The 20415-nt window shown below is 43.2% G+C and overlaps 1 protein-coding gene across 1 annotated transcript in view; it reads left to right on the forward strand.

The window, feature by feature from the left end:
- The window catches only part of LOC138606908 (3',5'-cyclic-AMP phosphodiesterase 4C-like), a 28647-nt gene extending 10479 nt beyond the window's left edge, over nt 1-18168 (forward strand). The window contains exons 2-16 of the mRNA XM_069679384.1: nt 4221-4412; nt 5109-5150; nt 6068-6104; nt 7032-7105; nt 7190-7239; nt 7522-7634; nt 9806-9899; nt 13698-13870; nt 13957-14055; nt 14253-14417; nt 14561-14660; nt 14748-14902; nt 15233-15355; nt 15643-15825; nt 16276-18168. Of these exons, the coding sequence (XP_069535485.1) occupies nt 4221-4412; nt 5109-5150; nt 6068-6104; nt 7032-7105; nt 7190-7239; nt 7522-7634; nt 9806-9899; nt 13698-13870; nt 13957-14055; nt 14253-14417; nt 14561-14660; nt 14748-14902; nt 15233-15355; nt 15643-15825; nt 16276-16848 (2173 nt within the window). The 3' untranslated portion in view covers nt 16849-18168. The remainder of the gene's footprint in view (nt 1-4220; nt 4413-5108; nt 5151-6067; nt 6105-7031; nt 7106-7189; nt 7240-7521; nt 7635-9805; nt 9900-13697; nt 13871-13956; nt 14056-14252; nt 14418-14560; nt 14661-14747; nt 14903-15232; nt 15356-15642; nt 15826-16275) is intronic.
- The last annotated feature ends 2247 nt before the right edge of the window (nt 18169-20415 follow it).

Raw genomic sequence — 20415 nt, forward strand, 5'->3', positions numbered from 1 at the left:
GAACATGCGTCCACGGACATTGTCTGGAACTGATCGGACTTTGCATTTCATGTCTGAAGTTTTCGCGCTGTTATAGAGGCTAACCCTCTGTAACGGCTCATTTGGCTAATTTGGAAATATTGAGTTTCAATTTTCAATATAGCTACTTTAGACTGACCAACCTAACTTTTAACATTATCAAATCTCATCCCCCAGCTTTCAGCAAAAGCAAATACATGTGCAAACAATTAACACAAGAGACGTAATAAGGGAAACTTTGTTGATAACTGCGGTCTTTTTCGATCGGTCTCAAGCGAAAGCATCCCTCTCCCTCCACATTGTGATGAGGTTCAAGCTAAACATCCTGGGAACAAAAGTCGACTTTGATGTGGGCCGTGTGTGGGTGAGTGTGACTGTGAGAAAAGTTGAGTAAAAACAGGGTTAAAGAGAGAAAAGGGAGCTGTCACTTACGTCAGAGATGTGGAAAACAATGCTGGAGGCAGGAGACGCACCAAGGTCAGCTTGTTGTGCTTTCTGCAACTGAACAAGACGCCCGCTCGCCTGTCTGCCAGTTTAAACAGAGGAGGCCTGTGTTGGCCAGTTGCAGAAGCAAGGAGTGCCTGTTGCAAAGATGGTGGTGGTTTGTTGGACTAATATAGTGGTGGAAGTGCAAGTGCAATGGTTAGTAGTGCACTTACACATATTTTTAGAAGTCACCTTTACAGCCTCATGATGGTCTAAATCAGCGGTTCCCAAACTTTTTATGCAACGCACCCCACTCTACATCCCAACCGGGTTGATGTTCCCCCAACCCCCGACATGCAACATAGCCTATTTATAGGCGCATTAAAGTTTAATTCTGCTCACATAATTAAGATATTCAACAGATCACAACAATGCGCTCTTAAAATCGAAACTGAAACTACACTGCAACAAACTTCCGCACAATTCGTCCCTTTTAAAGAGCAAAGAAGATGAGTGAGGGCGAGGAGCAACGCACAGGCAGATAGGCCCATCATGAGAGAAGATGGGGAAAAGTCTGTCATATTTTCAGACGCATCAAAGAAAAATTTAATCGAGTTTAAATTACAATTACCACACATAACAGAGTGTTTACGGACATTAGAACATCAGTAGCCTAATTTGAATCAAAGTGCAGTTACACATGAGCCACCAAGTAAAGAAAGATTAGATTGACACATGCAGAGGCTCAGAAACAGATGGACAAAAAGCAGATCCATTTGATTTTCAAGTGAAAAGCTTCACTTGGTGAAATAAATACACCATTACACCACCATTACATTTTTCCTCACATGCACCCCCTAGAGGTAGGGTACGTGGGGAACATGCAACTCCACACTCCCTGATCTAAATGTTACATTGCCAGAAAACTCCATTTACATTATAGTTAATACTTTAAAGCACAGCCTGTTGAGTAAACATGTAAAAAAATCTATAAGCTATAGATTTAACTGTAACCTGAAAATTGGTTGGGGTGTAGATGCATCTTTTAATGTATTTACTTAAAAATATGTGGTGCAAGAACAGGACACGAGTTAGTGACACATGTTGCAGTACCATATTCTCCCCAGTAGTGGGAGCTGTCTCTCCATCAGACATCTGCTGGCTTCTGCTTCTGAATGGGAGTGAGAGCCACTGTCTAGCAGCAGCTGAAAAGCTCAATGGTGATACTGAGTCTGGAGAATGTAAATATAATAACTTGTGCAAATCACATAAAATATAAAAAAAATAAAAAGAAGTAAGTTTTCCTTTTCCCTGCCATTATTTTATCACATTCTGTGTTTGGAAAACTTCAGTGCGTTCATCAGTGCATCCTTTTAAAAGCAAGGCAAATCCAATATATTGAGTTAATGTCAGATTAAATATCTGCGTCACCGGCCTCTGATGTGATGCAGACTCTGGTGTTAGAACCTCATTTCACTGTAGGGCAATATATTCTAGGTTAATTCTGCATTTAAAGACAGTATGGAGGCGTTAGTAACTTTTCCTTCAAAGGTTACCCACTAAAATGATACCAGATGATCTGGTGTTCCATGGTGGTCTAAATAGTAATGTTTTGGTTGGGCATGAAGGACATGACTCATAACAGGAGACCTTCTAACCGCAGTCTTGGAAGCGAACATGTACAAGGTGTCAAAGTGTCCTTGAGCTTCAACGTCTTACCTGATCACTTAGATTCAGCTGAATAAAGGAAATAAAGTGAATGTCATCACTATAACATTTAAAATCCTTCATATGTTCATAAGTGTATTCATGAGGAGGGGAGAAATCATCTGCACCCTGTCTGTATGGGGGGGTATCTACGTAAGCCCCGTCACGAGTCTCCTAGTGCCCCTCTTTCCTGGCAGGCAGATCTATTTTTAGCCTCTGACGTCACTGGTCTCCTCTGATGGAGCCTCGTCACGGCCGACTACACCGAGCCAGGGGGAGTAAAATAGGTTCGGGTGAGGTGTGGGGGGGGGTTATCATTGAGGTAAGCCCTGTTGCAGTCCCGCCCATCTCTGCCATGTCACACCAATCAGGTGGGAGATGCTGAGGCACATCACTGTGCTGGATACAGCCTTCCTCATTACACCCTCCTCCTTTCTGCTCTCTCTCTCTGCTTCTGTGAATTGGGCCTTTCATTCAGCATCGATTGCATAATAGCCATCTTTCATTTATCAGCCTCTGCTATTGCTGGAGCGCCGGAGGCACTCTGAGCTAAAAATAGACTATAGGAGGCAGGCGTCCATTGCTCTGTTGCTGCTCTGTTGCTATTGTTATAATCAGAGAATGTGGGGCAGTGAGAGATGACTATATTTAGTGTCCACACAATGGAGCTTTAAAGTCTAATTCTAACATTAGTTTCTTTTATTTACAAAAATGCGTTGTTAGAGAAGCGGTGAATAGTTGTAGCCCAAAGGTCGCCGGTTTTAATCTTCAGTCTTGTCCGGGGATTGACCAGTGCTCCGTTCCCCCTTTATCAGTCGAGTCAGCGTGTCCTTGAGCAAGGCACAGTCCCGCTGAGGGAACGTGGGCCGTGCTGAGGCTGGAAAAATGCATGCATCCATCCGCCACTACCGCAACAATCACCTCTATTTTTTCAGATAAAAGTGCACAAAAGTCAAGCTCTCCTCTGACCCTCTTTGAGCTCTTTGCTCTGTTGTGGTTGAAGAGTGTATTTAAAAAAACAGGCTAAAAAAGAATTTGTCAGACCGTGCTGAATCAGCTCACCTCCACTGGAAGGACTTTGATTGATTGAATCAGAGCTTGTTGAGCTGTGATACTGTTAGCTCACAGGGGTTAAAACCTTTTTTAAAATGATACTCATAGACGTATATCACTTTGTTCAGTAATAAGGGACGGGCTGCCTTTCAGCGTTGAGAGCGGTGCAGGGGGGCTGTATTGGTAGGTAGCTCCTCTGACGTACCTCACATGAAGGCAGTGCTGACGTCACACAGAGATAGCAGAGGGAAAGATGTGTGCGAGTGTGCGTTTGATAGCGAAAAGCAAAAAAATCACAAGGTCGCCTGTTTAAAAGAGGCTCACAGCGAGGAGAGCAGAGACGACAGCATCAAGCAGACTTTGATTTAGTTCTTATTAATACGACGATTTGAACTTTAACTTGTAACATGCCTCTGTGTTGGGATAACATTTGATAATAGGACACTTAATCTGCAGAGGCCTTATCACACTTGATTCTCTTATCCTTGTCTCTTTTTTCTGTCTCCATGTGTACAGATGCACCTCAGGGTGACTGGTTTTGGATATGCTTGTCATGTGCTGCACAGAAAATGTGTCACAATAATACCCACAACCCCGATCAATGTTTTATTCACTGTTCAAAACAATATCTTGGATATCTTACCGATTATCAAAGGTGCCGCCGGTGTTGTTTTCATTTTATTCAATGTTTTAACTTGTTCTGTCCCATTTATGAACTTGATGGCTGATTTCGTTATGGAACATATATTATTGTAGTAAGCAAATTAAGTTTATTATTATTGGCAGTTGTGGTAGAAGTAGTATTTGTGGTAGTGGCTGTAGTAAGAGTTCTTACAGCAGTAGGAGCAGCATCTGAAGCAGTAATATTATTGGTAGCAGCATTATTCAGGTATTAACTGCCAAAATACTGCAATTAAAAGAATAATGAAGTCACAGAAATTTGCAGTTCAGTCTGACTGGATAACAGAAGCTATAACAGAAGTTTTCATGTATGTCCTCTCTCTCTGTCTCTGTAGTTTTGATGTGGAGAATGGCCTGTCGGTGGGTCGCAGTCCACTGGACTCTCAGACGAGCCCGGGTTCTGGTCTGGTTCTTCAGGCCAACTTCCCCCACAGCCAGCGGCGCGAGTCCTTCCTCTACCGCTCCGACTCAGACTTCGACCTTTCGCCCAAAACCATGTCCCGCAACTCGTCCACGGCCAGCGACCTGTGAGTATTTCAAAGATCTTCTCTGTGTCACTTCGACGCCAACAAACCGACCGGCCTGTAGCCTCTACATCATGCTTCGTCTTGCATTGTGGGGCTGCTGAGCTGGGTTTTTAGGGAGATCTGTCGGTTTGCAAACGATGGTAAGGTTGACTGAAGCTGTTAATAACTTAATAAGCTTTAAAAATATGCAAAGGATATTTATTTAATGTTCATCTGACTCCAGACAAGGTGATGGATACCAACAGTTCACTGAATCTGTGTTTCTGAGGTCAGTCAGAGGTCAATCCAAAAAAGGATACATCTAGTACATTTCTAAAACATATTTTAGCTTTAAATTGTGTCAAGTTGTATTTAATACGCATAAATAGTTTTAGGCAAAAGAACACATGGATTGTATCACTACTGTTACAGTAGGGCTACCACAGAAACACTGAAATCTATTGTCAATATTTGTCGATGTAACAGAGGCTTTTGGTAACAGACCTCATGTTTGTCTGTAAAAATAAAAGCAGTCAAGTTAAGTCCGGATGTAGAAACTCAAGTTCGAGCTGTGACCTAAACTCAGGAACCAGTTCTTCATCTGGTTCCTGCCTGTTTGTGCAGCTGAAGGTTTCTCTGTGCAGCTAGCAGTCTCTTTGAAGCCACAGTGTAAGTGGGGCCTCGACCACCAATAGCTGTCGCTCCTTTGTTTTGAAGGGAGGAAGGATTGAAGCATTGGGAAGTCAGTTGGCTGCCTCGGTGAGACCAAGTGTGAAGGCTGCTGTGATGTTCTGCCTATCTCTTTGGGCTGTGCCATGTTGTCATGAGTCCATGCTACTACCTCTTCCAAACTTCGACACTTTAACATCACCTTTCCCCTGAACACGAACGTAGCCTATATAAGAGGGTACTTCTCACTGGCAGCATAGATTTAGCCTGCATGTTGTGACCCTAAAGCTTCCAGAAAAGTCACCAAATGCATGAACACTGCTCTGCACAGTCACCTGCACAAAGTTATACAGATGTGTATCTTGGAGGCACGGCTTCTGTAAGAGCAGAATTAAATCTGCATTAAGTTATTTTTAATACATAACATTAACATCTTGTTGGAAACAAGTGTCCCAGCACCTACTCAACTTTGTTCAAAGTTAAGTTAATAACTGTGCTACTTCACGTGGAACAGGAAGCATACACTCAACGTCTCTGATAATCAGCTGGGGTAAACTGCTTTTATATGAGGATGAAGACCCGAAACATAGAGCTTAAATTTGATTTACAGTTAATACTAAAACATCACTTAATGCAGGTTCATTATGATTAAGTTAATGTCAATGGGTAGATGTAGTAATGATTAAGTTTCCAGTCTTATTTAGAAGTGTTTGAAGCTTTGGCTCTTCAGCTGTACCCGCTGACGTCTCTATTCTGCATCTTTGCCTCTAAGAAACATTTGTATAACTTAATCTCCTTTCCTCTCCTTATATCCAGTTTGACATTTGACACTAACCGTGGGTCAAAGCAAACTGTAGCACCCCCTTTCACCCCCCCTTAAACCCCCTAAAGACAATTACAACAAACGTGTTTGTTCTTATTATTTGTGAGTTTTTGGAATCAAGTGTCAAAGTGTCACATGACCTTTTCATTAAACGTCTCTTTGTGTTTGTCTGTGGTTTTTGCAGGCATGGAGAAGACATGATAGTGACTCCATTCGCACAGGTTAGTAGCATTTTGTGTTGCTGGTTCTGCAAGAGCGGGAGCTTCCTGATTGTGCTCGCATTGGTGTCAATGATTTGTTCTCATTCTAAATAAGATTCATAAAACTCTGTCAGTTAGGCCTCATTAGTGTCGTGGCCAGGAAAGTTTACCTACTGAATACATTTATTACTTCAGCTAAGAAGCATTATTTCAGCGTAAGGTGCTGTTCATTGTGTGCCTGTCAGGTAGCCCGGCATGTGGCACAAAGCAAGGTGTGGTAAATGTAAGCCTCTCTCCACAAACTGGATCTTGATTATTATCTGCTAATATAAGTACTTTTTTCGGAGATTGACTGTATTTAGATTTGGATATTCTTTGCTGTAAACTCCTGCAGGTCCCTCTCACACAAACGGACCCCAATGAATTTCTTTTAAGGCACTAGTTCTGTGCATTGAAGATTTACACATTAAAGTTTAAATATAAATATAAAGTGAAGTTACCTGCTGCCCTTGGACTACATTCTGCCGTCCATGGTTGTCATTGAAACTATTGTCTAATTGAAAGTGTCCTGACACTCCACACGGCTCCTCAGTGGCCCTTACTCACCGGTTTGACAAATAAGTGATGGTTCATTTGTTCACAGAAAACACCCACACACATTCTCTTTGTACTGAACAGCTTGTGCTGAGTCTTAACACAATCTGTGTGCATGTTATATTTCAAACTAATATATGAAGTTACTTTGCCCAGACACAGTTTATATATCAAACTAATTTATGTGGCACATTTCAAGAGATTTGTTATTAACAATACTGTGCAAACTGAGTTTAAGGTGTACGGCCATCATGTCCTCCTTTATGTTCACATACAAACATCAGGAGCGCTACCATCAGACAGGAGGTCCAACTCGACTGCGTCGCACCCACTTCTCTCTTGTTCTCCTTTCAGGTTCTTGCCAGTCTACGAACAGTGAGGAGTAACTTTGCTGCTCTGACACATCTGCAAGATCGTGTGACAAACAAGTAAGAACAACAAAAATCAGACTGGGTGACTAACTGCTTGTTGTCTTCACGTTCTGCTAACACCTCATGTGTTCCCTGTTCCAGGCGGCCGAGCTGCAGCAACCAGCCACCCATGTGTAAGCCATGTCTTACAGGTCAGTGTTAATATCCCTGCATTGTTTATAACATGTTAGCAGATATTCAGTCCTGCAGTGCTGTTTTAATAGACATTAAATCAGCTCTGTAACTACCTCTGCTGCAGGTTTAACACCTGTAAAATAAAAAGGCTCCCATTCCCAACAGGTTGTGTTAAAGCAGCTGAAGAAGCTATTTAAATGAGCGATATCACACCTCTATTTCGCTTCACACAATTTTAGATGCAGACGTTTTCACTGAACTGATCGTAACTTGTTTGTGTTTGACCTCTGACCTTTCAGAGGAGCCCTACCAGAAGCTGGCGGTGGAGACGCTGGAGGAACTGGACTGGTGTCTGGACCAGCTGGAGACGCTGCAGACGAGACACTCTGTCAGCGAAATGGCATCCAATAAGGTGAGGTGACATTGACTCAACCTCAGACAGACTGAAAAACATCAAGGTGTTGAGTTTTCTTGTGGCTGTTATTTATTCAGTAAGCTTATTTAATTGGATTTTTGGTCTCTTAAACTATTTACATGCTATTCTTACATCTTTTATTTTAATGTCTGTAGCAGGATAGATTTTAAGGCAGCTTGAAACTGGATTAATAAATGACCTGTAGAAGTAGGAAATGAGTTGTTCTGCACTGTGTGAGTGGCTGAAAAAGAAGCTTCAGTTAAGCTTAGCTTCTTTCCTGTTTATATTTGTTAGAAAAACCTCTAATCTGCGTCACACACGAGGGGAAACTCGGGTGTTATAACACATGCAGCTGCCAGGAACGCTCAGCTTCATGAATGGCATCTCCCTCCCCTGAAAGAGTTAAACAGTATTTCCCCACTTCCCACCTTTCTGCATCTCTGCACTACGCTTTGACCGCCTTCCTCTCACAGTCAACCAATCAGAGCATTCTTCCTCACCCAGCCTCTAAAGCCAGATGAATCTGATTGGTCAGAGAAGGGGGGACTGCTACAGGACGGACGGGGGAGGGGGGAGGGGTTCCTCACAGCCTCCCGCTCTCCCTCTCTACGGTTCTCATTGACAGTGTGTGACAGTAGTTGGATGAGCGACTGCAGTCACACCCTCTCTCGCCCCGATGGTAGACCAAATCCACACTCTCCCCCGCCTCACCCCAGCCCACCCTTCCCCTCCGATCCCCAAAACCCCCATCTCACCTCCAGGACAGCACATGGGACTGTGGGAACTTTTATTTCCAGTCGGACTTCTTTTTCATGATTAAAGCGAGCCTGCTGCGCGTGAAGCAGGAATGAATGAGAAGATAACAGCCCGTCACTAAGCCAGCAAACTTGTCTGCTTGTGCTTTGGTTGTTCTTGCGACCTCTAACATCAACATGCACAGGTTGACATGCCTGCGTCGGCTGTCTGCGATAGTCTGTGCTGGAGACTCAGACAGGTGAGCGAGAAGGGGAGCTGCTGGCTTGCCTTGTTTACATTGAGATCTGTTGGTCAGCAGTGCAGGCTTTGCAGGGGGCTGAAGGCTGAGTGAGCCTGCCCAGAACTGGATTCATTGATGGGCTGATTGTGTGTGTGTCTTTGCATGCATATGTGTGAATGAGAGACAGGAATAGAGGGGAAAAGTCATGCATGTTGGAGGGAGCAGCTGTCCTGATTTTGTGACATGAAACTTAGGAGCTGTGGCTTTGCTTACAGCAGCAGTGTGTCATTTGTAAACATATATGTGATAACGTGTGTATGAGAGTAATAGTGTGCAGGAAACCTGAGGAGAATGTGAGAGGAAGCAGCCGTGTTAAGAAGCTACAGGCAAAGTAAAGCAGATGACAAACAGACACATATTGGTTAAAGTGTTACCTTGATGGCAGAGTGGATGTTTGTGTCACAGAGTAGCAGTGTAACCACTGCAGCATCACTCTCTCACCCAGCTCCCCTCCCTCCTCCCTCTGCCACCACATGCCAGAGCTGTTACATAACCAGTGTGGAAGCTGCCGCTGCAACAAAAACTCCAGAGGAAACTCTTAAAACATTTCTGTTTGAAAAAAACTTTTTGGCATGAATTCATCTCAAGTGTCTTTCACTCCCAACAACAAAGATTCCCTCATGGTGTTCGAGATGTTACTTTCTTCTTGCATTATACAGTCATTACAACAACATATCACAAACACATTCATGCATCATGTAGACTGGAGGCTACATAGAAAGAAATCAACAAGTTAGCTAAAATAAAACCTGTTCTGTGAGTTAGTCTACACTGTAGCTGCAGTTTGCAAACCTTCTCATTGCCCATTGATATGCTGATTATTTTCACAATTAACTAAAAAATAATTAAGTCTCTGTAGTCACAAAGTTGTAAAAAATGTGTCCCAATGTCCAGGAGCCAAAAGTGACTTTTTCAGACAGCTTATTTTGTCCAACCATCAATCAAATACTCATTCATGACGATAAAGAACAGCTGCACCTCTTTGAGTTAAGAAGCTGGAAAAAGCAAATGTAAACTGACATCAATTCTGAAAATACTTTTTGCTATTTTATTGTGAAAACATGTTTCTTAGACTTTTCTTAAGTTGAAACTAAGCACATCTTCCCTCCCTGGCTTTGTTGTGTCTTCACAGTTTAAGAGGATGCTAAACCGCGAGCTGACTCAGCTATCAGAGACAAGCCGCTCGGGGAACCAGGTGTCAGAGTTCATCGCCAACACCTTCCTAGGTGAGTTCAAAAGCAGATGCAAAAAAAATGAGTGTTTTCCACTGTTTGTGAAGGAGAGCTTTGAACCGGAGAGCCTCGTTGGTAAATTCAACATTTTTTAACCTGTGTTTTAATCGAAACTGATTCAGTTTTTAGGTCTAATTAGCTCCAACTGACACAGAATATTACAACAGCTGTGATAATAATAGTGCATTCATAAAAATGATACAATTTTGAGTTTATATCTAAACTGCTTTAGAGAGATATTTATGATTTTCTTGTATTTTTGGAGGCTGCAGTGTTTACTTATAATGCCTCATGCAGAGAAGTGTTGGTATTTAGTCGGCTTTAATTGATATAAGTGAGAAAATACAGAAATTACACTTACACAGAATAATAATAATAATACATTTTCTTTATATTTTTATATTTTATATTTTCTTTACACTTTAAAAAGTACTCAAAGACACGTCACATGTTAAACGTCACATGTTAAAAACAATAGCAAAGACAGTAAAAGCAATAAACAGTATAAAACAAACAAGGTGCAGAATTGATATATGATAAATATGTATGTATATAAAAGATTACAACAATAACTTAATGAGGGGTCACAGATTAAAGGCAGATTTAAATGGTTTTGAGAATGTAACACTGAACATGTCAGTGAGGTCTTCATCTGCTGCCCTGCCCATGTAACATGATTGCATCAGCTGGCTTTACTGACTGTTCTGCCATCAGCTCAATGACATGACCATCACATCAGACTGATGTTGGTGTTTATGTTAGGATGTTTTTTAAGGAGGAAGAACAGTTTACTTGTGCATTACTGAAGCAAAGACAAGAGCAGTTTTTGGCAGGGACATAGTTAAGAAAGGGCAGGTAAGAGGAGAGTAGAGACAGAAAGAGAGGCTTTTGAAATAAAGGATGTTTCCAAGAGTAGAGTTAAATTATATTAAAGGCAAGAAAAGAGAAAAGGAAACTGAAAATATAAAGACAGCATGTTTCAAAAGAGAAAAAGGGAGAGGAGGGCTGTTTGTCAGTAGGGATGGACGGGGAAGGTGAGGATTTTTCCCTCCTTAAAAGAGAAGGAGGCGCGGCGACAGACAGCATTCCCGGACACATTGTGTGGCGTTGTCGTAGCAACAGGGTGCAATATTATTAGACGGCGTGTTGCATCAATAGGAGGCTCAGTCTTCGACAGCCCTGCCGGCAGGATGGAGGTCCAGCCGAACGGGGATGGAGCTGTCAATCGGATGGTGTTTTGTTGCGGGTGCCTCGGCGTTCGGCCCGGCTGCATTTGGAAATGAACACGATGGTTTTGGGTGTGAGGAAGAGGAGGCACTGCGAGAGAGGTGAGAGAGGCCAGACAGCGCCTCCTGTGATGCTGTCACTCAGGTCGCCCTGCATCTTTATGCCGGCGTGTGCTTGTATCTTGCCTCATCTGGATATTTTTTGAAGCAATCTTACCTGCCGGATGAATGATAGGATGATATCTGGACGTGAGGTGAAGCAGGCTGTGTGTGATGTCAAAATGGGATCATTATTTCCTTGATTTGAATGAGTCATTTAAAGCAGCACTGTGTCTGCTTGGACAGCACCTTTGTGTCAACAGATCATATTAACATGATGTTGATTCTGTTGGTGGGTGCTTTGATATATTTTGTGCTTTTTGCTGAAAGGATTACAAGCTCCACTGTTGGGGAAAATCTCCCACCTGTAGCCGAGATGAAGCCTCTTTAATCACACGTTTGGAAAAACACGAGAAGCGCTTCGTCATCAAGCTCAAGGCAATGCTGAGCTTTTGAGAAGCTGATTTACCCATCATCCTTAGCTTTCCACCACTACTATTCTGCACCTACTGCCTTAGAGTCCATTCATAGACATTCATGTACACCTTTTTGTGTTCTGACAATAGAGCTGTGTGCTGCAGGTGTGCTATATTTAGCCTGTATACATTCCCTGTCATTGACCTACTAACCTTGGTCTATATATAGTACGTACTATTTATTGTACACATAAAACAGCTTGAATTTCAATCTATTTATTTTACATATACCATTTTAACTGTTTTTATACTGAGTGTGATCTTCAGGACCAGTGCAAAGTCGTGTTTTTCACAAGGTCATCAATACAGATTCTTAGTCTGCTAAGAAGGAGAACATGTAAAATCTTATTATGTCAAAAATAACTAAATTAATTTAACATGTATTTGTGTAATATTAAGGTAAAATCACAGTATGCTTGGTAGACAAGAACTGCATATGACACCATCTTTACTTGTGATCTCCTTTAAGCCCTAAGATTGTCTTACCTCTGCTGAACATTTGGACTGACGTATCAGCTGTGTCAGCTGGTGTGAAAGGAGTCCACTTCCTAATATTACACACTTCATGTGATGTGTACAGTATGTAACAGAATGCAAGCGTGCTAAGGAGCTGCATCTCTAACTACAGGAAATTGTAAGTACTAGTTAGAGGATTAATTGGAGATGGATTATGCTATCAGCAGTTTTCGTGTTATTAGCAGTAAAGGTAGTTAAATAGTAGTTTTTGTAGCAGCAGTGCAATAATATAAGTAGAGATAATAATATAAGTTGTGGTCACAGTAGTAATGAAAGTTGAGTAGTTGATGGTAGGAGCCATAGTTCATAAAAGCACAAACGGTAACAGCAGTAAGTACCCAGGTAATAGTAAGATAATTATCACAGCACAGATTTTGAGAGGATTCATTAATTGTCGAGAAGTGGTTAAACTAGTTTCTTCAGAAGCTTTGTGCGTCGTTTTAATTTGTGAGTACACAGTAGATGAAGTAGAAAATCCTATCTCTCTGGACGCACTCAGTTCATCCAACTCAAAACTTCCAAATCCCAGTCATTTCCAGTCCCTTCTGGTGTTCCCCAAGGTTCTGTCCTGGGGCCCCTTCTGTTTATCACCTACCTTCTTCCTCTTGGCCATATCTTCTGTAAATTTAACATCCATTTCCATTGCTATGCGGATGACACCCAGCTCTACCTGTCCATCAAACCCACTTCCACTCTCCCGCCCACCTCCCTCTCTGATTGCCTACAGGAAATAAAATCCTGGTTCTGCTGCGACTTTCTCAAACTAAACAGTGATAAAACCGAGGTTCTCCTCATTGGCACCAAATCTGACAGCTTTTCTCTTACCATCAACAACTCCTCAGTTTCTCCCTCCACTCAGGTTGTCGTCCTCGACAGCACACTATCATTCCAAGCTCACATCAATAATGTCCCGCGTCCTTCTCTTCGGTCTCCCTCTCAAGTCCCTCCATGAACTTCCACTGGTCCAGAACTCTGCCGCTCGCATCATCACATCACTCCTGTCCTTCAGCAGCTTCATTGGCAAATATCGCATCAATTTCAAGATTCTGCTCCTCACTTTTTAGGCCATCCATAACCTCGCTCCTCTGTGTCTCTCTGAACTCCTGCACATCAACACACTCTGCCTTGTAAGGTGACCTTGAGTGTTTTGAAAGGCGCCTATAAATAAAATGTATTATTATTATTAGAGGCTGTGTACCAGAAATAAAAAAGTCACCTCATATCCAATCCAACTCATATAGAGGACTCTTCCTCCACAATGTACATTATTGTTTAATTTAAGAGGTGCTCATATATTTTGAAATCATCAGCAGCTCTATAAGAACTGTACATTTTCTGTGTTTGTATCAGAGCAGATAAAGCAGCTTGAATCTGACACCATCCCGCTGACAGTTTGACAGGCAGGCAAAGAGGTCTTTAAATTACATAAAGAAAAACATATATTTAACAGCATGCTTCTATGTCTGTCCCCGCAGAGAAACAACATGACGTGGAGATCCTGTCTCCACCTCCTAAGGAGAAGGAGAAGAAGAAGAGGCCGATGTCACAGATCAGTGGTGTGAAAAAGGTCACACAGAGTCCCGGCTTAGCGTCCGCCTGCATCCCGCGCTTTGGAGTCAGCACACCTCAGGAGAGCATGCTGGCCAAGGTAGATCCAGACACACTCACACAAAGACAGAAACATACAACACATACACACACTGTGTCTTAAAGGTGATCTGTTTACGTCTCCAGGAGGTCGAGAACATCAATCGTTGGGGTCTGGATATATTCAAGATAGCAGAATTTTCCGGGAACCGCCCTCTGACGGTGGTCATGTACTCCATCTTCCAGGTGGGAGGATCTCTCAGCTCAGAGTCTGCACACTTCACAAAATAAAAAGGGATTAATGCTGTAAACATGTTTCCGTCACTGTCATGTTTGCCTGCTTCTGCAGTGTATTTTAAGCTGCGACTCCCAACACAGACAGACAGAAACTATCATTTTTAGTTGCTGTGATTCTGACTCTCTCCTCCCCCTCACCCCGCCAGGAGCGAGACCTTCTGAAAACCTTTAAGATCCCAATTGACACATTCATCACCTTCATGATGACCTTGGAGGACCACTACCATGGAGATGTAGCTTACCACAACAACATTCATGCAGCCGATGTCGTGCAGTCCACCCACGTCCTCCTGTCCACGCCTGCTTTAGAGGTCAGTGGAGAAAGATGCTTGTTGTTCTTGTAGCTTGTGGTTACTTTGAAAATTATAATTTTCACAGACCCAAGGATGAAGCTAGTGACCACAAAGACCACAGTTTTTATCACATCATGTATCATGTTTCTTGTTGATACCAGGCTGTGTTCACCGACCTGGAGATCATGGCTGCCCTGTTTGCTAGTGCCATCCATGATGTCGACCACCCAGGAGTCACCAACCAGTTCCTGATCAACACCAGTAGGTTCCTCCGTCTCCGTACTCAACCACCACAACAAACTTCAGAAAAACACATTGTTTATCAACTTCAACCTACTTTACCTGCAGGTTCAGAGCTAGCACTGATGTACAACGATGCCTCGGTGCTGGAGAATCACCACCTAGCCGTGGGCTTCAAGCTGCTCCAAGAAGACAACTGTGACATCTTTGAAAACCTCAGCAAGAAGCAGAGAGACTCGCTCCGCAAGATGGTGATCGACATGGTGAGACTGCTGCACGTCTTACACAACACGCCGTCATCCTTTGAAGCCAAACTCTAGCTGAACAATGTGGTTACTTCACCATGTTTCTGTGGGGTTTATGTTCAGTAATGCCCTGCTGATAGAACGGTTTTATGTATCTGGACAAAGCCTACTGGCAAAATATCATCATGCAGTTGATGCATTAGATAACATCTACTTGGACTAGGGGGGTGTAGAATGTGTACACCACTTTATCAATAATGAACAGATCACATGGGAAGCACAAACATGTCACACTTGATTGAAAGTCATGTGTTGAAGCTCTTTTTTTTCGGCTGTTGTCTTCATTAGGTGCTCGCAACAGATATGTCCAAACACATGAACTTCTTGGCAGACATGAAGACAATGGTGGAGACAAAGAAGGTGACCAGTCTGGGAGTTCTGCTGCTGGACAACTACTCCGACCGCATCCAGGTGAGAACACCCTCAGCTGACTCAGGATGTCAGGGTTGACTGTGTTACATAGTCAGACAATTTAATTTGTTTGGGACTAAAACACTTAAAAAACTTATTCAACTAGGATGTTGTGTCACCGTGCTGCCACCTGCTGGATTCATAGAGTCATTGCACCTGTGTAGAGCTGAACTACTTTACACTGTGTATTGCTGTGGTGCTGACAGTTTTTTCTTGTGTCGGTGACGTTATGAAAGCATCTGAAAAAGAAAACCAGCATGAAGACTGACTGAGCGTGTCTCCTCCAGGTTCTGCAGAACATGGTCCACTGTGCCGACCTGAGCAACCCGACCAAACCGCTGGAGCTTTACAGGAAGTGGACGGACCGCATCATGGTGGAGTTCTTCACCCAGGGAGACCGGGAGCGGGACAAGGGGATGGAGATCAGCCCCATGTGTGACAAACACAATGCCTCCATAGAGAAGAACCAGGTAACGACTGCTGAAACGACTTTCTATGTACTGTATTTCCCAGGTTTCAACACCTTTGCTGATGTTTCCCTTCATTCACACATCATTTACCAGCTAAAAGTACACATAATTTATACTGAAGTAATTTCTGTAAACATTTCCAGCCGTGATCTATTACCGGTAACTAGTTTACTATCTCCCCTAACTTCTACCCCTCCTGTACCTGAGAGTGAGGCAGGGTCTCCACATATGAGAAGGAGAGAGAAACAGAAAGGGATCAAGGCACTGTGTGTATTAAGAGAGAGGTGCAGGTGTGAGTGTGTGTGTGTGTGTAGCATTTACGTATAAACTGACATCATTAACAACCTCTGCAGATATATTAACAACCTTTTTTATTTAGTTCTACATATTTTACTGTTGTGATATTTGTGTGTTTGTTACTGTCATTATAAATCTTATTTCCGTGACCAGGTGGGCTTCATCGACTACGTTGTCCACCCTCTGTGGGAGACGTGGGCCGACTTGGTGCACCCCGACGCCCAGGACATCCTGGACACGCTGGAGGACAACAGGGAGTGGTACCAGAGTATGATCCCCCGCAGCCCCTCGCCCTCCAGCCCAGAGGAGCACCACGCCCAGCTGGGACCAGGAGGAGACGCTTTGGGAGCAGGAGGGACCGTCCCTTCAGGAGGAGGAGCAGGGGACAAGTTCCAGTTTGAACTCACTCTGGAGGAGGAAGAGGAGGATGAGGATGAGGAGTTTGAGTCTGAACTGGAGAGCCCCCTAGAGGAGGAGTCTCAGTCAGGTGGGGAGCGGCACCAGGACTCCTCCTCCCCCTCTTTGTCCCCAGACCCACGCAGCAGCACCAGCAGGTACCGCCCCCCCTCGCCTCACCCAGCACGGACCCTGAGTCTGGCTGCAATGACGGTGCGGAGCCCGCTACCCCACAGGACGCTGGCCTCCCCAGGACGGGAGGGGGCGGACAGGGACAGAGAACTGAGCAAGGAGGGCGACGGGGTGGCCTGTCTGCGTATGGGAACGTAACGACCAGCACAACCTGCCCCGCCTGAGAGACACGAGCGTGGATGTGGTGAGCCGCGGGCGGGGCAGGCCTTCACCAACGAAGTCTGTAAAATCACTACAGTCCCTTTACACTGGAGACACCCTCTCTGATTTTATATTCGGATCGTTTTAGCCTCTTTGGGTGCCTGATCGGCCTTTTATGTCCCGTCCTGCTTTGTTGTAGCTTCAGTTTCGGAGCGTCCCAGACAAAGACTGCTGCGTTTTAACTGGGAAGAAGAGAAGAGTCAAGGCGTGATACTCGAACAAGAACAAGAGGGAAAGGAAATGTCTTCCTCCAAAATAACAGCTCGTGACATTCAGACGTGAGCAGCGAATGAGGATCGCTGTGGTTTGACAGGGTCTTGGAAATTGTTTTGCACCATTTAATTTAGGATGTGAAACGATTGAGTCTGGTTGGAATAAGTGAGTATGATTTTTTTTGTTGAAGAATGATGTGAGTGATGAATCATTTTTGCCAAATACAAGAGCGAGAAAATGAATGGACAATAAGCTCAGGGTATGAAGAGAAACATAAATCTAATGTAGCACGGATGTAGTGGGTACCCCTGACCTGACCCCCGACCCCAAAATGTCTTTCCTGTTTGATTTACCTCCAAACCAGAGACACCTGAGACTTTATAAAACCTGTGTCTCTTCATTGATTAAAACCCTTTAATAGGAAATTTGGCATCTGAAGCAATCAAATGATGTGTATGTAAACCAGCTTGTAGCAGCGCAGAGATTGAACAATGAAGAAGACTGAACCACAGTCTCACCTGTTGAAACCCAAAAGACACCACCTGTATGATTAGTTTATTTTTTTACCTGAGATGATTTTAACGGTGTCCTCGTTTTACATTTTGATTTGTTGTACATTTGCTGGTCTTGTGTTTATGTGCTTGAAAAGCATTTTTTATCAGGGTGCCTCCGGTCCGCAGTAGCACTTTACCGTCTCTGCCCTTCAGCTCTTCTATTCAGTCACACAAAGGGCTTCACCCACTGTAGGCCTACTGATCACACAGGAAACAGGACGTCTGACTCGAGCACCAGGAGGCAGGGCAGGAAACTAACCGGGCAAAATAACTCCTCAAGCTGAGGATATGACAGTCTCGACACCAAACTGTACGACCTTGTGGTGTGGAATTATAAGAGTCTTTACTTACGTTACTGAGATCCAGGTTCAGGAAGGTCGCAGTGTTTGTAACTGAAAGTTTTTATTGATAAAGTGGTCCCAGTTTTTATGATTAAACATGATGCCAAAATATATATGAATAACTTTAAATATAGTTTTGTCTGGCAGCAGCACTGAAGCTAGGAGCTGCGCAGTTTAGCACTTAAACAGTTTCGGTTATATTAGTAACAGCATGCTCCCTTTACCCAAACTTTCGAGGATATTGCTCGTGTAATTATTTTTTTTCGACAACAAATCCCATGAAAAGAATCAAAATTAGTGTTTTTGATTGGCTCATTGTGGGTTTTGGTCTTTTCATGAGCTTTGTTGACAATGAGAACGATAAAGATTTTCACCACATGTAACCTTTAATTGGGCCTTACTATTGCACATAGGCCGTATATAAGAACTTGACTTAGCCACTGTGGCGGGGTTTGAATTTGCCCGTCACCAGCGTAGTTTTTTGGAGCGAGAAGTGACCATATTTGGAAGTTCCCAAACAGACCGTTACTAACTGTCTCTTAAAGCAGCCATGTCCTTTGTTATGTATAACTATAAGCCTTAAATATTAGTGGCCATTCAATAAGCTTTTGCCGCTTCTTCCTTGGCTTAAAAGGCCAGTTTGCTGATTTTCAACCTCAGTCCAATCATGCTATCATGGGGAGCTAATGCCATTATGGTGGGAAAAAATGCTATTTGGCTCGGTGCCTTTGGAGGACGCTATCCGCCTCTCAAATGGGCCCTGGAAAACCTCCAGCCAGGGAGTTTGCTTAACTACACTTCCTCAATCTAGGACGCACGCCTCCAATGTCATGTCTCGTTCAGAATCGTCAGGTTTGACATGTAGACTGCAGACCTGAAGATTTTTTAGAAGATCCACCGGTATATTCTCATCATATTCGGATTCTGTACCGTTTGGAGCCATCGCCTGCAGCGATCAATGTACTTGACTGGAAAACGGTATTTCACTCCAGCGTCTCTCGCAATGCACGCTGGGTGTTGTAGGAATGTAGAATGGGCGAAACCCCGAGCCGTTTGTAAAACTCTCTCCACAGCTGTGGCGCCAATTTTAAATATTATTGCTTCTATCGATTACAGAGAACACCAGCTTTGACTGACGGTGCTTTTTCCGGGGGGCGAATTGCTCCTTTAATTTTTCAGCACAGAAAGTTGCTGCTGGGTATTTGCTCCGCCTCACCTGTAAATGAATGCGATCATGGCTCAGCTCATTTATAACAGGAGATCAGAGGCTTCAAGCTTCATTTAAGCAGATGTAGAAGTGATTTTGTGATTGGCTTGTAAATTTAGGGAACATCTGAGCCTGATTGTTCTCTTTCTACTTCTACTAAACATTTTTACACAAAAGTTAAACTTCAGCCCCAGATAAATAACACACAGCAGAGATCTTATAATGCCAAATAAATGACCGTGGTGTACGTTTCCTGCCCTGCTAACAGGTTCTGACGTGGAGAGGAAAAGGAGCACAGTGTAAAAGGTTTCTGACAGAAATGAACCGCATCATGTTCTGGTCGTGTTCCAGCAGCTTTTCAGTCTTATGAGAGCCAAAGTGCTCAACGGGGAGAACTGTGTGCCATACGTGTTGAAAACACACAAACACCTGCCAGCCTACGATGCTGTACATTTTTACACTAGAGATTTTAACCTGATGATTGTATCGAAGTCACTGACTTTATAGTGTTAGTTTTTACCAATGATTCATGTCAGCAGTATTTAAGAAGACGATTTATTAGATTTTGTGCAACTTCGGATCATCTGTTCATCCTTTTCCTAACGCATAGCTGAGACTTGAGAATGTGTGTAGTTTTCAGGACTCTTTCTGTACCGAGTTCATGTTGAGTGTTTGTCGCCGTCATTAATGTAGAGAGGCCAGGAAGCAAACAACCACTACATAAGATATGAAGCACTTCCTGGTCAGGCAGTCGTAGAAAACACTAGTCTATCAGTATTTCATTTACTCAGCTGGTAAGCTTTGTTGAGCAGCCTTACATGTAATAGGAGTGGTTGAAGCTTATCGTTAAAGGACCATTCTGCTGTTTTTAACATGCCGATACTCATACTCAGAAACGTACTCATTTTCAGGTTTAAAAAATGGGATTCACGTATAATCAGGATACATAAAGAAAATGTTTCCTGTGAAAGCAGTTATATTCTAGCTCTGTCCTTACCCACATCATTAGTATATTTGCTGTCATTTTAAGAAAATAAGCTACATACAGTGAATGTCATCAAGGTTGTCCTTTATTTAAATGCCATGTAAACCTCAGTAGCAGCAGCAAATGTGCAAGTTGTTTCAATACCTTACCTCTAGCACCACCCACAGGCCAGAATGTAATCCTGCACACAAGTTGTTTGAATGT

This window comes from Semicossyphus pulcher, unplaced genomic scaffold (genome assembly GCF_022749685.1).
Source record: "Semicossyphus pulcher isolate SPU_LCO1_2020_fin unplaced genomic scaffold, fSemPul1.0.p SCAF_4, whole genome shotgun sequence".
In the NCBI taxonomy this organism is placed as follows: Eukaryota; Metazoa; Chordata; class Actinopteri; order Labriformes; family Labridae; genus Semicossyphus; species Semicossyphus pulcher.